This window comes from Pristis pectinata, chromosome 8, assembly GCF_009764475.1.
Source record: "Pristis pectinata isolate sPriPec2 chromosome 8, sPriPec2.1.pri, whole genome shotgun sequence".
Taxonomy (NCBI): Eukaryota; Metazoa; Chordata; class Chondrichthyes; order Rhinopristiformes; family Pristidae; genus Pristis; species Pristis pectinata.
The window spans coordinates 47,587,822-47,608,815 of record NC_067412.1 but is presented as its reverse complement, the minus strand read 5'-3'; the positions used below and the strand labels follow the sequence as shown (position 1 = coordinate 47,608,815).

At 43.8% G+C, this 20,994-nt stretch overlaps 1 protein-coding gene across 3 annotated transcripts in view; it reads right to left on the bottom strand.

Annotated features, from left to right (window-relative positions):
* Positions 1 to 2,233: 2,233 nt before the first annotated feature.
* The window catches only part of LOC127573954 (sodium/hydrogen exchanger 2-like), a 128,263-nt gene continuing 109,502 nt past the window's right edge, over positions 2,234 to 20,994 (bottom strand). For all 3 annotated transcript variants that reach the window (XM_052022577.1, XM_052022578.1, XM_052022579.1), the window contains exons 11-12: positions 19,170 to 19,233; positions 2,234 to 3,945 (exon numbers count right to left, since the gene is read on the bottom strand). In XM_052022577.1, the coding sequence (XP_051878537.1) occupies positions 3,584 to 3,945; positions 19,170 to 19,233 (426 nt within the window). In that variant the 3' untranslated portion in view covers positions 2,234 to 3,583. The remainder of the gene's footprint in view (positions 3,946 to 19,169; positions 19,234 to 20,994) is intronic.

Here is a 20,994-nt window from a genome sequence, read left to right as displayed (position 1 = left end):
AAGGGCTGTTTAGGGCCCTGGATGGTGATGAGGGAGGAGGTGTAGGGAGAGGTGTTACACTTCTTGTGGTTATAGGGGTGAGTGCCTGGGGAGGGAGGGGGGAAGGGTGGGGAGGGATGAACTGACAACTTTCCTCTCCTATCAGATTCCATCATTTTCAGCCCTTTGTCACTTCCTCCTATCACTTGCCATCTTATGACATCATTCCTACTCTTCCCACTCCCCCATCTGCCTATCACCCCTCTCACCCGGATCCACCTATCACCTGCCAGCTCTTGCTCCACCCCTTCCCTTCACCTCTTTATACTGCCTATCTCCTCTCCATCTTTCAGTCCAGGTGACGGGTCTCAGCTCAAACGTCAATTGTCCATTTGTCTCCACAGACACTGCCTGACTCGCTGAGTTCCTCCAGCTCTTTGTGTATTGCTCCAGATTTCAGCAGCTACAGTCTCTTGTGTCTCAGTTTTAGCAACTCCACTCAACTTAGACTAGAATGGCAAGGTTAACCACACAAACAGAAATTAAAGCTTGATGAAATTCAACTTATAATTTCCGGAAATCAATTTCCCATATAGATCAATGTGATAACAATCAGATAATTTTTTTAGGTCTTAAGTGAAAGTAAAATATTAGCCACAACATCACAAAAACTCCAAACTAAATTTTAAGTTAAAGATTTAAATTAGTTATTTTATTCACGTTCCTGTGGGGATCTGCATGTACCAAACATGGAACAGATTACTCATTAAGTAATTTGATCTCAGCACTGCAATCACTGTCAATTTTTCAGTCAAAGCATGCCTGTGCTATTTTTTTTGGAGACACAATGATGGGGTAAATCTTTCTTGGTGCAGTGGCTGCCCAGTGTAATAAAACTGAGCTTGAAGACTGACTCTAGATTCTAAAGCTCAAAATCTAGACTGACACTTCAGTGCAGTACAGAGGGAATATGCCTTAAGGGCTCAAATGCCCTCTCAGGCTTCAAAAGCTCTGTACTGAAAACAAGCTAGGTAGTTCTCCTGAAGTGCTGCCAATACTTAGTTTGCAACCATCAACTCATTTCATTATCTGTTTGTCACAAAGCTACTTGTGAGAATTTGCTGTGTACAAATTGACTGTATTACAAACTATTTATAACTGAGGGGCTACACAATTTTAAGACCTTATGATTTATTAAAGGTTCATATATATGCAAGTCTTTCTTTCCAGCAAGAACTACAAAGGAAAGGATGTCTCTTTTATGTAAATAACTAAGAGAGAAAAAAACAATTAAGTGGAAAGCTTAAACAAGTAAAGTGCATATGCATTTTTTAAAAATTGTTGATTTAAAAGGTTGTCATAAATAAGTACAGGTAGTTCTGCTATAACACAATAGTACATTCTTGAGAAACCTTTCATTGTAGAAAGTCATGTTATAGCAGAATAGGCTGTAGTTGCCTTCAAAGCACAGATTTAAACAAGATTTCCAGATCACGATCGTGCAATAACCAATGTGGCCCATGTAATGCAAATAGTGTTCCCTAATCCATCAATCATGTTATAACCAATTCACTTTATGGAAATACACATTACAGCATAACTATCTGTAGGATTAATAGAAAAAAATAAACAAGATTTGTAAAATGGGGTATGGTGTTTCAAATGCCGGACTAGATCTTATTAGGAAAATAACTGTGTGACCACAACACATTGGTGTTGGTCCATGGGTTAGCATATTTCTCTGCTAAACCCTCTCTCTCTTGCATTCCCCTTTCCTCCTCTCTCTCTCTCTAGTGTAGGCTGTGGTCCAATTGACAGCACTCTACCTCTGAGCTGGAAGATATGCACATTCACGCCCCACAAAGTATTCATATGTACAATCTGCCATCTGGATGCAAAATCTTTAATAACATTGTCACAAAGATCCCTAGTATCCTGACCAGTACATAACCCTCAATCAACAGTTCTAAGACATTGGGAGCTTGCTGAGTAAAAAAAACTACAGCATTTCCTATGTTATAATGACCACAATTCAAGAAGTTCTTAATTGGCTTTAATGTATGTTGGCACATTCTGAATTAGATGTGGAAGGTTCTGGATAAAAGTATGCCTTTCTTTTAATCTTATTTACCTTTAATGCTCAAATTGGTTTCAAATCCCTCAGCAGGGGATGGACCGGTATAAAAAAATGTAATAAACTGTTCAACTTGTAAAGATAAAGATGCTGAGGGACTATTGTTGATTCACTCGAGTATTTATTTCTCACAACAACAAAATGGATCTCTAGCCAGTTATCAGATATCTATATATACAATACATACAATTAATTAAAAGCTTGTGATAAATCAGCTATATGTACAATACAGTTACAATACCATATGGTATGTTATATATACAGTACATAGTTACATTATAACACATTAGTACATGAGATGATATACAAATGTTTAATATTGCACTACCTTCCACTTTCAAAATGCTTTTCAGCAGGGAAGTCCACAAGATGGAAGGCATATTTGAATCAGAGTTGTAGTGTTCAATAGTCCAAGAACAGTAATGTGAACGAGATATATATACAACAAATATTAGAGAGGATGTTACCTCTGTCCCAGACTTGTCATTACATTTATAAAGTGCACAATGCTTCATGTTCATAGTGTGGCAGCTCATCAGATTGATTTGGAATCTGACAGCCTCACTGTAGGAACTTAAGAATTCATCCTCTTTGTGAGATAATGTCAATAGATGAAAGCCTTGGACATCTGGATGAGTGAAGCCATTTGCAATCACATTTATTTAATTGCCTCTACAAAGTTTCAAGCAGGCTCAGACAAGGTAATAATGACTAATTGTACAGCATATTTGCTACACCAACTGATTAAAGTGGTGAGATATAACTTCTCCCTTACTATTGGAAGTTTATGGTGATAAGATTTTCAAACGGTAAATGGCAGTTTACAAAACTGGAGAGCCATTAGCCTGGAAGTTGGAAATTGATGGTATTTGTGCATAAAGACTTGAAAAGGTAGAAAGTCCTTCTGCTTTGCCTATGCAATGTTTTAATGCCTGTCCTTTCCACTTCACTTTGGAAATGTAGTTTGACTAGAACCAATTAAATAAACCTTTCTAAGTGGATTATAATGCACAAGTGACCAAGAATAGATTTCAATGCCAATGTCTTAATGTGACTTCCTTTTAACGTTCATTTTAATTATGTTGTTACCCTATATTATGATCTTTATTAAAGCAGCATGCAAAGTAATGTCTTACAGATATTTGTATCATAAAGAGTTGTTTCCAGTTAACTGCTTTTTGGCCATGCATTTTGAAACTTATATTCATCATGATGTTATACAGATATTAGTTTGATTATTAAAATAATTTTATCCACTGAATGAGTTTCAGTTGTATGAGCCAATATGCCAGCTACTGTACAGTTGACTCTGCCTTGCCGTTCCAGAGAGAGAGCTAGTGACACTAGTCCACTAATTGCCAACAGTGTAATGTAATGCTAGAAAATCCTATATAGAAAAGCGACTGTTTTTAAGGTAAGGTTGAATGTAGAATACTCACATCAACTCTTGAATCAATGTTACATTCTCTTTTATTCATTCTGTGTTGGCTCTCTGTCACTGATTTGCTCAGAAAACTGTCGGGTTAATGGAGGTGCATGGGGCAGTCTCCTACCATTGCTGATTTCATTCTGTGACAATCCATTTTCAATTGTAGTCTGAGGAGCAAATCTGAGCTTTAATTTTAGCCCAGACTTTTTGTTTTCCATGTTAATTTCATTCTGATCCCTTCCTATCTGATTTATTTCCTTTTCATCAGAACTCTGTAGGTTCTCTGATTCCTCCTCATTGATCCACTCTGTGGTGCTGGGCTGCTGAGGTGTCACTGAAATGGACTTGGGTAACTTTAGACGTTGATCCTCTGAACTGTTTTTACTCCCTCCATATCCACCAACTGCACATAGGAGAGACAAAAGACAAATAGAAACTTTGGCATGCTGCAATCCCTGCAATGAGGTTACAACTTGGTATGGCAACTGCTCTGCCCAGGACCACAAGAAACTGGAGAGAGTTGTGGACACAGCTCAGCACATCATGGAAACCAGCCTCCCCTCCATGGACTCTTGTCTATACTTCTCATTATCTTGGTAAAGCAGCCAGCATAATCAAAGACCCCACCCACCCCAGACATTCTCTCTTCTCTCCTCTCCCATCAGGCAGAGATACAGGAGCCTGAGTACACATGCCACCAGGCTCAAGGGCAGCTTCTATCCCACTGTGATAAGACTATTGAACGGTTCCCTTATACAATAAGAGGGACTCTTGACCTCACAATCTACCTTGTTGTGACCTTACATCTTACTGTCTACCTGCACTGTACTTCCTCCGTAGCTGTGACACTCTACTCTGTACTGTTATTGTTTTTACCTGTTCAACCCAGATAAGGGTGAAGTGATACACTTCGGGAGATTGAATTTGAAGGTAGAATACAAGGTTAATGGCAGGACACTTAGCAGCATGGAGGAACAGAGGGATCTTGGGGTCCATGTCCATTGATCCCTCAAAGTTGCCACGCAGATCGATAGGGTTGTTAAGAAGGTATATGGAGTGTCAGCCTTCATTAGTCGGGGTATTGAGTTCAAGAGCCGCTAGGTGACATTGCAGCTCTGTAGAACTCTGGTCAGACCACACTTGGAGTATTGTGTTCAGTTCTGGTTGCCTCATTATAGAAAGGATGTGGAAGCTTTAGAGAGGGTGCAGAGGAGATTTACCAGGATGTTGCCTGGATTGGAGAGCACGTCTTATGAGGATAGGTTGAGTGAGCTAGGGTTTTTCTCTTTGGAGAGAAGGAAGATGAGAGGGGACTTGCTAGAGGTGTACAAGATGATAAGAGGAATAGATCAAGTGGACAGTCAGAGACTTTTTCCCAGTGTGACAATGGCTAACACAAGGGGACATGATTTTAAGGTAATTGGAGGAAGGTATAAGGGGGATGTCAGGGGTAAGTTTTTTCCACAGAGAGTGGTGGGTGCATGGAACTCACTGCCTGCAGAGATTGTGGGGGCAGATACATTAGGAACATTTAAGATACTCTTAGATAGACACATGAATGATAGAAAAATAGGGGGCTAAGCGGGAGGGAAGGGTTAGGTAGATCTTAGAGCAGGATAAATTGTCGGCACAACATTGTGGGCCGAAGGGCCTGTACTGTACTGTAATGTTCTATGTACCTCAATGCACTCTGTACTAACTCAATGTAACTGCACTGTGTAATGAATTGACCTGTACAATTGGTATGCAAGACAAGTTTTTCACTGTACCTCGATACAAGTGACAATAATAAACCAATACCAATACCAACGCTAGTTGTAAAACCACTCAGCGGACCCAGAATTGGCTTCTCTTCATGACTCTACAAAAGATCCAAGATGGAGGTGAGTCCCTGCAATTTCTCCAACTTTCTATTTCTCCATCACCTTTGACTCAGCTGCTCATGGAGAAACCCACCCACTATCCAAGAACAATCATTTTGCCCACGCCTTATCCAATATAGATACTTTCTTACCTCAGAATACAAGAACAGCAAAGTCTCTGACAAACATAATGAGAGCTGATTAATTGTGTGGGTGATGCTGCTATTACTAAGTGGGAGCTAGTTTGAGTTGTAAGAGTTTCTGTGATATCACCAGCATTAACTCTTGACTTACTGCCACTTCCTTAGAATGTAAAGCAGTCTGAATAATGAAAGGTTGCAGTTGAAGACCACTTCCTGGATCAGAGTCTAGTCTTTCAATAAATCTGTCTGTTTCATCTACATAGCATTACACTCTCAACAACAACAACAATGAGAAAGTACAGGGGTGTGGAACTGCTGGGTGCACTAACCACGGAGATACAGAACTTACTGCAGGAAAGCCTCCCTCAGTTTGATTGGCAAGACCTGGGTGGCAGCATAACCTTACAGGATGTGCAGCCAGAAATTCAATTGCACAGTGCTGCTTCTCTTCAGCATTATGAGACTGAAAATTATTTTTTTCTTTGGAATGAGAAGCAATAGTGACCATATCTGGGTTGTTTTATGCCACTATTGAAAGACAATGTGTCAGTGTCACACCACCAGCAGGAGTTCCACATCAGGAGCACATGGAATGTTTGAATTAGGAGCAGGAATGGGCCACTCAGCCCATGAGTGCAGCTCCACCATTTAGTGAAATCATGGCTTAGCTTACTGCAATAACCTCCCTGCCACCCAATCTGTTCCCACACCTCTTTCTCTCTCTTTCTGAACCCATAGATCACAAATCCCCTTCTCTGAATGACTAATCCAGATGCCCCTTCTTCTGAACTTCTGGTCCTTGATTTCAACTCCTCCCAGAAGCTGGTGCAGGAGGGAGGGTTTTAGATTTCTGGATCATTGGGATCTCTTCTCGGGAAGGTGGGGCCTGTACAGAGAGGACGGGTTACACCCGAACCAGAAGGGGGCCAATATCCTTGCGGTGAGATTTGCTAGGGTGGTTCAGGAGGGTTTAAACTAGTTTGTGAGGGGGAAGGGAACCGGAAGAGTAGGTCAGAGGAAGAAGGGAATGGGCAAAAGTTAGATCAAACAGGTAGAGAGGCTTTGGGGAAGGAGAAGCAGAATACAGGCTGTAAAAGTAGTAAGGTAGATGGACTGAAGTGTGTTTACTTAAATGCAAGAAGTGTCAGGAATAAGGGGGATGAACTAAGGGCTTGGATAAGTATGGGGGACTATGATATCGTGGCTATTACTGAGACGTGGCTGACGTCAGGAGAGGAGTGGATATTGAATATTCCTGGTCTTTGGTGTTTTAAGAGGGATAGGGAAGGGGGGAGAAGAGGTGGAGGGGTGGCGATACTGGTCAGGGACACTGTTACGGCTGTGGAAAAGGTGGATGTTGTAGAAGGATCATCTCTAGAGTCCGTATGGGTGGAATTAAGGAACAAGAAAAGAGCAGTTACTCTACTAGGAGTATTCTATAGGGCCCCCGGTAGCAGTAGAGATATAGAGGAGCAGATTGGCAGGCAGTGTTTGGAGAGAAGCAGAAATAACAGGGTTGTTATAATGGGAGACTTCAACTTCCCAAATATAGACTGGAACCTGCTTAGTGCCAAAGGTTTAGATGGGATGGAATTTGTTAATTGTGTCCAGGAGGGATTCCTGACGCAGTATGTTGACAGGCCGACTAGAGGGAATGCCATGTTAGATCTAGTTTTAGGAAATGAACCGGGACAGGTGAAGGATCTATTGGTGGGTGAGCATTTGGGTGACAGTGACCATTGCTCCATAACCTTTAAAATTATCATGCACAGGGACAGGTACAGAGAGGACAAGAGGTTTTTCAATTGGGGAAGGGCTAACTATGAGGCTATAAGGAGAGAACTTGGGAGTGTAAATTGGGATGTCCTTTTTGAAGGAAAATGTACCATAGAACCATAGAACCATACAGCACAAAACAGGCCCTTCGGCCCGTGTCGTGCCGTCCATCAGACCACCCTCACACTACCTAACCCCTTCCTCCCGCATATCCCTCTATCTCACATTCCTCCATATGCCTATCCAACAAGCTCTTGAACCTGTTCAATGTATCTGCCTCCACCACCACCCCAGGCAGTGCATTCCATGCACCAACCACTCTTTGGGTGAAAAACCTCCCTCTGACATCTCCCCTGAACCTCCCACCCATAACCTTAAAGCCATGACCTCTCGTCTTGAGCATTGGTGCCCTGGGAAGGAGGCGCTGACTGTCTACTCTATCTATTCCTCTCAATATTTTATAAATCTCTATCATGTCTCCTCTCATCCTCCTCCTTTCCAGTGAATAAAGCCCTAGCACCTTAAGCCTCTCCTCATATTCAATACTCTCCAATCCAGGCAGCATCCTGGCAAATCTCCTCTGCACCCTCTCCAATACCTCCACATCCTTCCTATAATGAGGCGACCAGAACTGAACACAGTACTCTAAGTGTGGCCTAACTAGAGTTTTGTAAAGCTGCATCATAACCTCGCGGCACTTAAACTCAATCCCACGACTTATGAAAACCAACATCCCATTGGCCTTCTTAACTGCTCTTTCCACCTGTGAGGCAACTTTCAATGAACTGTGAATATGAACCCCCAGATCCCTCTGCTCCTCCACACTGCCAAGTACCTTGCCGTTTACCCTGTACTCTGCCCTGGAGTTTGTCCTTCCAAAGTGTACCACCTCACACTTCTCCGGATTGAACTCCATCTGCCACTTGTCAGCCCAGCTCTGCATCCTATCGATATCCCTCTGTAAGCTCCGACAGCCCTCCACACTATCCACAACACCGCCTATCTTAGTGTCGTCCGCAAACTTACTAACCCAGCCTTCCACCCCCTCATCTAAGTCATCTATAAATATCACAAAAAGTAGAGGTCCCAGAACCGATCCCTGCGGGACACCACCAGTCACTGCCTTCCAATCCGAGGGCACTCCTTCCACCACAACCCTTGCTTTCTACATGCAAGCCAATTCCTAATCCACACAGCCAAGCTTCCTTGGATCCCTTGGCCTCTGACCTTCTGAAGAAGCCTACCATGAGGAACCTTATCAAACGCCTTACTAAAATCCATGTAAACCACATCCACCACACTGCCCTCATCAATCTTCCTGGTCACCTCCTCAAAGAACTCTATCAGGCTTGTGAGACAAGATCTTCCCTTCACAAAGCCATGCTGGCTGTCCCTAATCAGTCCATGATTCTCAAGGTGTTCATAAATCCTATCCCTTAGAATCCTTTCTAACAGCTTACCCACCATGGAGATGTGGTCGATGTTCAGGGATCTTATGCAGGATGTTAGGGATAAATATGTCCCGGTGAGGCAGAGAAGGAATGGCAGGGTGAAGGAATCGTGGGTGACGAGAGAGGTGGAACGACTTGTTAGGGAGAAGAAGGTAGCATACGCAAGGTTCAGACAGGGCCCGTGAGGAATATAGGGTAGCAAGGAAGGAACTTAAGAAAGGGCTGAGGAGAGCTAGAAGGGGACATGAAAAGGCTTTGGCTAGTAGGGTTAAGGAAAATCCCAAGGCCTTTTTCAAGTACGTGAAGGGTAGGAGGATGGCTAGGGTGAAGGTAGGTCCGATTAAGGACAAAGGTGGGAGAATTTGCCTGGAGGCGGCGGAAGTGGGAGAAGTTCTCAATGAGTACTTCTCTTCGGTATTCACCAGGGAGAGGGGTCTTGATGACGCGGAAGGGAGTGCTGGTAGGGGTAATGTTCTCGAGGTTGTTGATATCAAGAGAGAGGATGTGTTGAAGTTGTTAAATAATATTAAGACAGATAAATCTCCGGGGCCTGAGGGGATTTTCCCCAGGCTGCTTCGAGAGGCTAGGGAGGAGATTGCTGAACCGCTGGTAAGGATCTTTGAGTCTTCGTTGTCTATGGGGGTGGTGCCGGAGGATTGGGGGGTTGCGAATGTTGTCCCCTTGTTCAAAGAAGGTAATAGGGATAGGCCAGGGAATTATAGACCGGTGAGTCTCACGTCTGTGGTGGGTAAGCTGTTAGAAAGGATTCTAAGGGATAGGATTTATGAACACTTTGAGAATCATGGACTGATTAGGGACAGCCAGCATAGCTTTGTGAAGGGAAGATCTTGCCTCACAAGCCTGATAGAGTTCTTTGAGGAGGTGACCAGGAAGATTGATGAGGGCAGTGCAGTGGATGTGGTTTACATGGATTTTAGTAAGGCATTTGATAAGGTTCCTCATGGTAGGCTTCTTCAGAAGGTCAGAGGCCAAGGGATCCAAGGAAGCTTGGCTGTGTGGATTAGGAATTGGCTTGCATGTAGAAAGCAAGGGTTGTGGTGGAAGGAATGCCCTCGGATTGGAAGGCAGTGACTAGTGGTGTCCCACAGGGATCGGTTCTGGGACCTCCACTTTTTGTGATATTTATAGATGACTTAGATGAGGGGCTGGAGGGCTGGGTTAGTAAGTTTGCGGACGACACTAAGATAGGCGGTGTTGTGGATAGTGTGGAGGGCTGTCGGAGCTTACAGAGTGATATTGATAGGATGCAGAGCTGGGCTGACAAGTGGCAGATACAGAGGGATATTGATAGGATGCAGAGCTGGGCTGACAAGTGGCAGATGGAGTTCAATCCGGAGAAGTGTGAGGTGGTACACTTTGGAAGGACAAACTCCAGGGCAGAGTACTAGGTGAATAGCAAGGTACTTGGCAGTGTGGAGGAGCAGAGGGATCTGGGGGTTCATATTCACAGTTCATTGAAAGTTGCCTCACAAGTGGAAAGAGCAGTTAAGAAGGCCAATGGGATGTTGGCTTTCATAAGTCACGGGATTGAGTTTAAGAGCCGCGAGGTGATGATGCAGCTTTACAAAACTCTAGTTAGGCCACACTTAGAGTACTGTGTTCAGTTCTGGTCGCCTCATTATAGGAAGGATGTGGAGGCATTGGAGAGGGTGCAGAGGAGATTTGCCAGGATGCTGCCTGGATTGGAGAGTATTGAATATGAGGAGAGGCTTAAGGTGCTAGGGCTTTATTCACTGGAAAGGAGGAGGATGAGAGGAGACATGATAGAGGTATATAAAATATTGAGAGGACTGGATAGAGTAGACAGTCAGCGCCTCCTTCCCAGGGCACCAATGCTCAAGACGAGAGGTCATTGCTTTAAGGTTATGGGTGGGAGGTTCAGGGGAGATGTCAGAGGGAGGTTTTTCACCCAGAGAGTGGTTGGTGCATGGAATGCACTGCCTGGGGTGGTGGTGGAGGCAGATACATTGAACAGGTTCAAGAGCTTGTTGGATAGGCATATGGAGGAATGTGAGATAGAGGGATATGCGGGAGGAAGGGGTTAGGTAGTGTGAGAATGGTCTGATGGACGGCACAACATGGTGGGCCGAAGGGCCTGTTTTGTGCTGTATGGTTCTATGGTTCTATGGTTCAACCAGTCCCAAAAATTTCCAGTTCCATTCCATCCAGCTTCTGATATTTTGGTCCCTGATCTCTCCAACCTTTCCAATCCATTCCACAAAATTCCAATCCCAATGCATTCTTCCTTCTGAACTTTAGGAATGTCAGTCCCTGGTGATTCCCTCAACCCTGCTTCCAGTCTATTCCTACCCCCCTCACTCCTCAAACAACGGACTTAACTTCTGACACCCCAAATCCTTTCCACCATCTCCAAAGCACAGGTCAAGAGTGTGGTCAAGAGTCCACTTGCTTGGATGAGTACAGCTCCAGAAACTCCTAAGAAGCACACTACAATCCAGGACAGAACAGCCCAATAGTCACCCCATCTGGCACCTTAAACGTTCATTCCCTCCATCATTAGCACACAGTGGCTGCAATGTGTACCATCTATAAAATGTACAGCAGTTAGTCACTCAGGCTATGCCACCAGCACCTCTCAAACTTGCAACTCTACCAACAAGGAGGGCATGGTGTATGAGAACACCACTTCCTGCAGGTTCCTCTCCAAGTCAAACACTATCCTTTGTGGTCCAATATATTTTGTGGTCCTTCAGTGTCACTGAAACTCCCTATCCGATAGTGCTGTGAGAGGACTTTCACTTGGAGTTCTGCATACAGTCACCTTCTCAAGAGCAATCAGAGGTGAGCAATAAATGCCAGCCTTACCAGCAACACCCAAATCCCAGAAATGAATAAAGTGAAGATGAAACATAAGGATAGACCAAGGCCAGAACAAGCCTTGTACACAAAGCCACTGGGAAGATCTTTGATAGACAGTAAAGCCACACCCCCACTTTGCCATATGTCAAAGCTATCTCTGATATTCAAAAATACTCGAAAACTATTAAAAATGCAATAAACAATTACTAAACACTTTATAAAGTTAACAAATGAAAGCACAATAAAAACATATAAATCATTATAAAACATTACTGCAAAACTAAGCAATTAAAAAAAGTACCTTTCTTTTTATCATTTTTCTCAGATGTTTTGAATCCTCAATTGAAGTGAATGGGCTCCTGGATATTGTGTCCAGTCCAATCTATGACCAGATTCCCTGGACTAAATGCCGGGGAATTCTGGCAAGTTTGTGTTTGATTTTGTCTGGAGTCCAGCAAAGAATGGAGTGACAAGTTCTCTGGCAAGAACCTGTCAGCAACCATTGAGTTCAGATGTATGCATGAACCAAAGTTCAAAAACTGTGTGTGTTTACAGAGGGCAATGCCAAGTGTTCACTGCAGACTGAAGGCATTTATCAACATGTCCAGGTCATTGAGGGTGCTCAAGCTTATCTTATTCCCTAAGTTAGAGGAGCACCCATTCTATCTGTCTATAATTGATTTAGGCCAAGATCTAGGAAATAGTAAAAAGCTATAAGTTTTATTATTTGGTACATCGTGTAAGATCTCTTTGTCCTACACTATTCTCCATGTGTCAAAACTCTAAGGAATGAGTTGAGCCCTATCAATCTGCATGGCTGATATCTGCTGACCACACAGAACCCTGTTGGCCAGCTCTCCTTCTTGGACTAATCCCCTGTAATTCCAGTCAGAGTCTGTTAGCTGAGGAGCAGCAATACATAAACCATATGAACAGATCACTCTGTTGTTCCTCCCAACAGATTAAATCAATAGGAGGGAAGAGATGGCCAAGCGGCAATTTATACAGTGACATATTGCATCAGGAGATTATAAAGGCAGTTCTCTGATCTGACATTTCCACTAGCACTTTCTACCTCATTTACATTCAGGGCTGTCACAAAGCTATAGTCATGGAGAAACACAGCATGGAAAAAGGCCCTTCAGCCCACTGAGCCCTCACTGACCATTAACTACCCATTCACACTAACTCTACATTAATCCCATTTTTTAAATTCTCTCCACTATCTCATCAAGTCCTCCATCACTCACTTACACAAGGGGCAATTTACAGTGACCAATTAACCTACCAACCCGCTCACCTTCAGAACGTGGGAGGAAACCGGAGCACCCGGAGGAAACACACACAGCCATAGGAAGAACGTGCAAACTCCACACAGGCAGCTCCGGAGGTCAGATTTGAACCCGGGTCTCTTACACTGTGAGCCAGTGGCTCTAATCGATGATGCACTGCAACACATTTCTAGCCATTGATAAGGTCAACATAAGTGATGGGAGTGAATCTGAAATTCACTGTTCCAGTGTTCAGTGCCTGTGATCCAGTTTAAGGGCTTGGGCAGTAGCTCACCAGTAGTGTCCCATGGTCTGCCACTGGCCTGATTAGACATTTCACTCATCAGGAGTGCATCCTAAACCTTACAACAACTCGGGAGGACACGGAAACAATCCCATAAGCCCCATTTCCCCTTTCCTTATTTTCCTGTACCTCTAACACTTATTCCCTCTCACACCATGTCCATAAATTCCCTCTTTTATTCTCTTTGCAATTAAACTATACTGAAGGATAATTTACGGTAGCCAATTAAATTACCAACCTTCATGTCTTTGAGTTATGGAAGGAAACTGGAGCATCCAGGGAAACTCACACTGTTACAGAGAGAACCCGTAAACTCCACACAGACAGCATCAGACTGGAGTCAACATCAAACCTTAGTCCCTGGAGCTGAGATAAAATTCAACATGCTTTGCAGAACAGGTAATTACATTAAGTGGCGCTGGGCTGTCAACATTAACCACTGCGCCATCTCGTTAACCTCACCTGCCAGACCAATATGTCATTTCTTGCCAATAATTGCAATTAAAACAATCTTCCGTTACACCTCTCTCATAATACTAGAAAATACCTCTCTTTTGATTAGCCCATTGCAAACCTTCAGTTCTGTAGACTGCCATTTAACATACAACATAGAACACTAGAGCACAGGTACAGGCCTTTCGGCCCACATTGTTTATGCTGATCATGATGCCAAATAAAATTAATCCCATATGCCTGTATATGATCCATATCCTTCCATTCCAAAATGTTCAAGTGTCTGTTTAAATGCCTTTTAAATGCCACTATCACATCTGCTTCCCCCACCAGACAGAGCAGTGCAATCTAGGCACCTACAACTCTGTGTTAAAAACCTAGATTTTCACATCTCCCTTAAACTTTCCCCCTCTCACATTAAAAGCTCTGCCCTCTAGTATTCAACATTTCTACCTTGGGAAAAAAAAATTCTGGCTATCTATTCTATTTATGCCCCTCATAATTTTATAAACCTCTATCAGGTCTCCCCTCAGCCTCCGACGCTCCACAGAAACCAACCCAAGTTTGTCCAACCTCTCCTTATAGCTCATACTGTCCAAACCTCTTCTGCACCCTTTCCAAAGCCTCCACATCCTTCCTGCAATGGGACGACCAGAACTGAAAATAATACTCCAAATGTGGCCTAACCAAAGTTTTATAGAGCTACAACATATTTCCTGACTCTTATACTCAGTGCTCCGACCAATGAAGGCAAGCATGTCATACACCTTCTTTACCACCCTATCTACTTGCATGAGAGCTATGGACTTGCATACCAAGATCTCTCTGTACATTAACGCTCTTAATGGTATTTCAGCTCAGGGCACCTTCTGGGTGACAGAATTGTTTCTCACATTCCCTCTTAAGGGTGTTTAAGCTCAATTACAAAGTGCCTCACACAATGTTTACTAGTTCTATTTTTAATGTATCTATGCATGCGTCATAATCTTTGTAAGTGAATAAAAGATGATGTCAGTAATGTTGCATATGCACTAGAGATACACTGCATTGCAAGCTGATTTCTCGAGCTTGCGACAATAGCATCTACAGGCTGGGTTTTAAAGTTCTTCAGGTGCACCAGATGGTAGATAAATGAATTTCCATTGTCCGTGGTGCATGGTTCCTCATTTAGATAAAATTCAACACGTTTTGCAGAACAGGTAATTACATTAAGTGGCGCTGGGCTGTTAACGTAGATTAATGTCAGGCGGATGGTGTGCTGTCACGGAAGGAAGCTTCAAAGGCATGGATCATTTCTAAATGTACAAATGTGAATCAAGCACCTGAACAACAGGGGTGCAAACTTAAAAAGTTTCAAACCAAATACACCTACACCCATCTTTAACAGAAATGGGGAAGAGGATAATGAACCTGCTCCAGGAGGTGGGTTGCCCAGTTACATAACTTACTTCTGAATCCTTTCCCTGATTCTGTCTTCAAATCAGCCTGACTGGGTTTCATGGGCTTCAGGCAAGCCCCACAAGCTCACCTGTTAACCACTCTGTAACCACCTCACGCCCTGCCATCACTCCTCACTGCCATGGTAATCAAATGGTCTCCACGGCAGTGACCTTCATCTCTAAGAGCTACCCCAATACCTTCCTCTCTCTCCCTTTCCTCCTCACCGACCTTCCCATTAATACCAATACCAATACCAATACTGAGTCCCACACATCAACACTATTATGTTATGTTTATTTGTTCATCTCTTAAGATCTGGACACTGCTGGCAAGGGCATCGTTTACTGCCCATCCCTAAGTGACCTTGAGAAGGGGGTGAGCCACTTCCTTGAACCACTGCGGTGAAGATGCTCCCAAAGTGCTTGTAGGGGAGGGAGTCCCAAGATGTAGACCCGACAACGATGAATGAATGGTGATAAAGTGCCAAGTCACACACACAAAATGCTGGAGAAATTTAGGGGGTCAGGCACGGTTCGGGCCAAGACCCTTCATCAGGACAGTTCCAGTCAAGTAGTTTGTGATCTGGTGGGAAATCTGCAGGTGGCAGTATTCTCTTGCACTTGCTGCCCTCACCCTTCTCAGTGAAGAGATAGTGGGTTTGGGAATTGCTTTCAGAGTAGCCGGGGTGAGTAACTGAGGTGCACGTTTCATAGAAGCCAGACAGACATTGTGTGCCAGTGTGGAGGGAGTGAAAGTTTAGGTGTTGAATGGGGTAGATGCAAATGAGCTGCTGCGCCCCGGATGGTGTGAAGCTTCTTGAGAGCTGTCGGAACTGAACTCATCCAGGCAAGTGGAGAGCATTCCATCGTACCCCTGACTTGTCCTATGTAGAGGGTGGAAAGGCTTTGGACAGTCGAGAGGTGGATCACTAGCTACAGGATACCCAGCACCTGACCTGCCCTTGTAGCCACAGGATGTATGTGGCTGCTTCAGTTCAGTTGCTAGGTGATTCCCCCTAGATGTTGATGTGCAGGACTCAGTAATAGTATTGGTATTAGTTTATTATTGTCACGCGCACTGAGATACAGTGAAAAACCTCTATTTGCCTGCCTTCCAGACAGATCATGCCATATATAAGTAACTGAGGGATTTAAAAGAAAAACAGAATGCAGAATATAGTGTAGCACCTACAGAGAAAGTGCAGTGCAGGTAAACAAATAAAGAGCAAGGGCCACGACAAGGTAGATTAGGAGATCAAGAGTTCATCTTTAGCGTAGGAGAGGTCTTTTCAAGAGTCTGATAAGAGTGGGATCAAAGCTGTCCTTGGGTTTGGTGGTATGTGCTTTCATGTCAGGGGCCAGTGGGTTAGAGTCACACACAGAATCATACAGCACAGAAACAGCCCCATCAACCCACCCTGACCATTTACCAACATTTGATCCCTAGCCTTCTGTGTCTTCAATTTAAGGCTCGACTAGATACTTGTTAAATGCCGTGAGAGTCTCTACCTCCACCGCGCCCTCAGGCAGACCGTTCCAGATTCCAACCACCCTCTAGGTGAAACAATTCTTCTGCAGATTCCCTCTATGCTCCTTACCCTAAATATTGTCCCTGCCTTTCCTACTTTCTCAGGCAGTGTGATCCACATTCTAACCACTTTCTAGCTGATAGAGTTCTTTCTCAGATTCCCTCAAAATCTTTTAACCCCTTACACTAAATCTATGCCCTCTAGTTTTTGACACATGCTGTGGGGAAACTTTTCTCACTTTCTACTCTATTTATGCCCCTCATAATTTATTTTGTACACCTCTATCGGGTGCCCCCTTCAGCCTTCTCAGCTCCAAGGAAAACAAACACAGTTTCTCCTGTGTCTCCTCTTAAATGAATTGCTGCATCCCAGGCAACATTCTGCTGTATCTGCTCTGCACCCTCTCCGGTCCCCTCACATCCTTCCTATTGTGTAGAGACCAGACCTGTATGCAGCGCTCCAGCTATGGCCTAATCAATTTTTTATGAAGTTGTACTGTAACCTGGGGCAGCACAGTAGTGCAGCTAGCACAGACGCTGCCTCGTAGCACCAGAGACCCAGGTTCAATCCTGACCTGGGGTGCTGTCTGTGTGGAGTATGCATGTTCTCCCTGTGACCACGTGGGTTTACTTTGGGTACTCCAGTTTCCTCCACGAGACATGCGGGTTGATAGGTTAATTGGCCCTGTAATTTGCCCTGAGTGTGTAAGTGAGTGATAGAATCAGGGGGGGGGGGGGGGGGGGGTTGGGGGGGACTTGATGGGAATGTGAGGAGAATAAAAAATGGAATTAATACAGGATTAGTGTATACAGGGTGATTAATGGTTGGTACGGACTTGGTGGGCCAAAGGGCCTGTTTCCGTGCTGTATCTCTCCATGATCTATGATCTACTCCTTGCTCCTTTTATCCCATGTCCCGGCGAATGAAGGTAAGTTTCCCATGTGACTTTTTCACCACTTTACCAGCTTGTGCTGCCACAGTCAAGGTTCCTTGGATTTATATGCCAAGGTTCTTCTGTTCTCAGTGCACCTTAGGGCCATATCTCTTGTTATTGTCACTCTTCCCTTCCCACTTCTCCCCTTCAGCTCCCCTGCAATTTTGTTCCAAGCCCTGTGGTGTTCTGTCCATGTCACTCCTTCGAGCTTGACCTCCTCATTGCATCTCATCATCCCTCCCTGACTCTCCGCTCCACCTCACAGTACATTCTCCTCGAGTTATTACCACAGCAACAGTTTTGTGGAATGCCAACACAGTCTTTTTATACATTCTACTTCATTATTTTGTTTGAATCTTCTGTAATCTTCAACCCAACTTTGATCTCTCTGCCCCTCAGATAATTATCCCTGGCAATCTCTCTACTCCCCCTCTCAAACACTAGCAACCTTGACTCTCCGATCTACATCCTTCACAGGCTTAATGCCACATGCCCACCTACTCAGCATCCAGCCAGACTCTCACTGGGCAGCCTGCACTAGAGTATGGATTCCATAAATGATAATCAGGCAGGTAAACCTGTGCTCCTGAGTACCCACCAGCCATCTCCTCACTGGCATCTTCCCCACCTCCCCATGTACACCAGAGCTTTGCTCTCGCATCCAGGTCTTGAGTCCTTGCAGGAGATTGGGACTGAAAATTTGGTTGGGAGCAGGTTACCACCCAGGAGCAGAATGGAACCCACCCATTGGGTCGAAGGTGGCACCGATGGCAAGAGATGGAGGGAAGGTGATATCGAGGGTGGGACAGGTTCGGAGGTTTTCCAGTCAGGCTTGCTGAACTTTTGTCACTTCTAGTTCACTATAAAATATGAAACATGTTAAAGGTTTTGCAACCCAGATTTCAAACTGTCAGACTGGTCCCTTCAACATTATTACAGCCTTAGCCCACTCTTTTGAGATCTGGTCAGATCGGGCAAGGAGTGGTGAGGTGTTGTCTGCTGCTAACGTCACTCCTGACACCTACAGCCTCCATCCAGTTTCTGCCAGGCTTGACATTAGGGAGGGAACAGTTTATCTATAAACAGGTTCCCAGGGAAGGTGCTGGACACTGTTGGGATAGATTCATTGAAATGGAAATTAAATGGATAGTTTTCAAAACAATATCATAGCATTTATAAATAACATGACACAGAATAAACAGTAAATGTTGTAAGAACAGAAAGAGTAGGTCCATTGAGTCCCCAACATAGTCCTGAGAAAAAATGTACAGGCAATCCCCGCGTTACGGGTGGATTTGCATTCTTAGAAAGCGATCCGTATCATGATTTTCTGTAACAGGAATCTGTGTCATCTACACATGGGTCAAGAAACGCGAGAGGAAAAAAATAAATTTTGTGTTTATTTATTTAATTTTTTCTCACATAAATTCCGCAAGTGAATTTTATTCTCAAATATTTAGGTAATGATTTGTGTATTTTGTAAGAGCGAATTTCTGTTCTCCAAATGGGTGTAACGTGGGGGTCACCTATATAGCAAATGGTGAGAAAAAGCAACAGATTTAAATGAGGAAACCAATTCTAATTCTATGTATAGGGAAGTTATAGCAGTGGTGATATTCCTTACCTGTAAGGGATCGAGCTAGTTTGCCTTTCTTTTGTGACTCATCAGCTAAACAAACCGACCTCCTCTGTGGTACAAAGAAATAAAGAGCAACTGATGGGAAATAGTTCCTGTTGTCCAACATCAATAATGAATCAGTTTGTGAGTACAGCAGCTTTCTACATGTCAGTAGACAGCACCACACCTACACCAGCTGTAAGTAGAGATTTTGGCCCACTAAAGAGTAGGTCCATGGCTCATTGCATTCCTGATGCAGGGTTCCGACCTGATATGTCAACAATTCCTTTCCCCAATCTGATGCTGCTCAACCCACTGAGTTCCGCCAGCACATAGTTTGTTGCGCTACGTCTCATTTACCTGAAGCAGTTAAGCAGCTTCATTGTATAGCTATTCCAGAGAATCAGTGTGCCAGGCAACCATGTGGTCATTAGCATTGGCTTATGGGAACAGCTGATTAACCCTTTCGAAGACGTTCATCCAATATTGTTATTTGTTGTTCTTTACTGAACCAGAGGTAGCCTGCAAGGCAGATTACTACTGGTGCTACTGGGAAGCAATTAACTTCAAATTAAACTTCCCCCATCAGCAGCAATACTTGCACACAATGCTCCAAAATGATCTTACCTTTCACTGAGGGTTCATCATCAAAATAGTCTTCACAGGTCAGCTTCTCTGACCCTTGCAGAGATCAGCCGGGAGATAGATGCTGACCATTCCAAATTCCTGCTCTGCTACTGGACTCAGTCCTGGGACCAGGAGTGGGACATGGCTGTAGCGAACTGAGTGGCTAGATGCAAAGGACATCCAGTGTCCTTGTGTTAGGCCAGGTATGGCTGGCTTGGCATGGGTTGCTTGGATTCATTTACTGAGCATAGTTGATGTGGAGGTAAGTGTCTTCTTTTTCTCTTAATTAAACTTAATGGTCTTAATTAATTTGTATCACATGAGTTTATATGTAAATGTATTTGAAAAAATATTATTTTAATTATTTAAATCTTTTTCAGCATTTCAATGGCCAAGAGCAAGCTCAGAAGGTAATCAGGGGAGTTCAGGGGACAGAGCCTCAGGATCCACAACCTGAGCCCTTGTTGCTGCTCATGGACCTCTCCACTTTGTAGGTAGCCACAGCAACACGGTCTGGAGGGGGTTTCACCCCCAGAGCCACTAAAGGTAAGTATGGCTGTGGGAATAACGTGAGAGGCAAACACAATGAAGGATGAGATCAAACATAATCCAGCCCATTATGACTCATTGACTGACTGACAAATACGTTCAGGCAGCTATTTAGAAAATAAATGGGAAGTTTTGGCTTCCGGATAGCCCCTGGTAGGGAGAAAACATTGCTCATGTACACTGGGTAACCTCTCTTCTAATCTTAATAAGGAAAAGAAAATCACAGCAGGCAGATTCATATGCGGGTGTAACCATGCCAATGTGCAGTCGCCTAAAAGCAACACTTCATATATCATCATTGTTCAGGCTAGGGTTTCTTCTTTGGAAAGAAAGAAGGATAGATTTCGTTGAAGCATATAAAATTATGCGACCTTGTCTGGTTAAACAGGGGTTCCAATTTTTCTTATTGGAGAGGTCAAAAATTATGGGAATGGATTTACGTCAGATGGTTGAAAGATTACAGGGGAGTTCAAGAAATCTTTTCACCCAAAGGCTGAAGGAGGACTGGAACTCAAAGGTAGAAACCTCCAATGCTTTTAACAAGTACCTGATGACCCCTAGAAAGAGCTATAACCTATGTGGTTATAGGCCAAGAGTTGGGAAAAGGGAAATAGGCTCTTTTTTGCTGGGCACGAATACAATAAGCTGAAGCCGA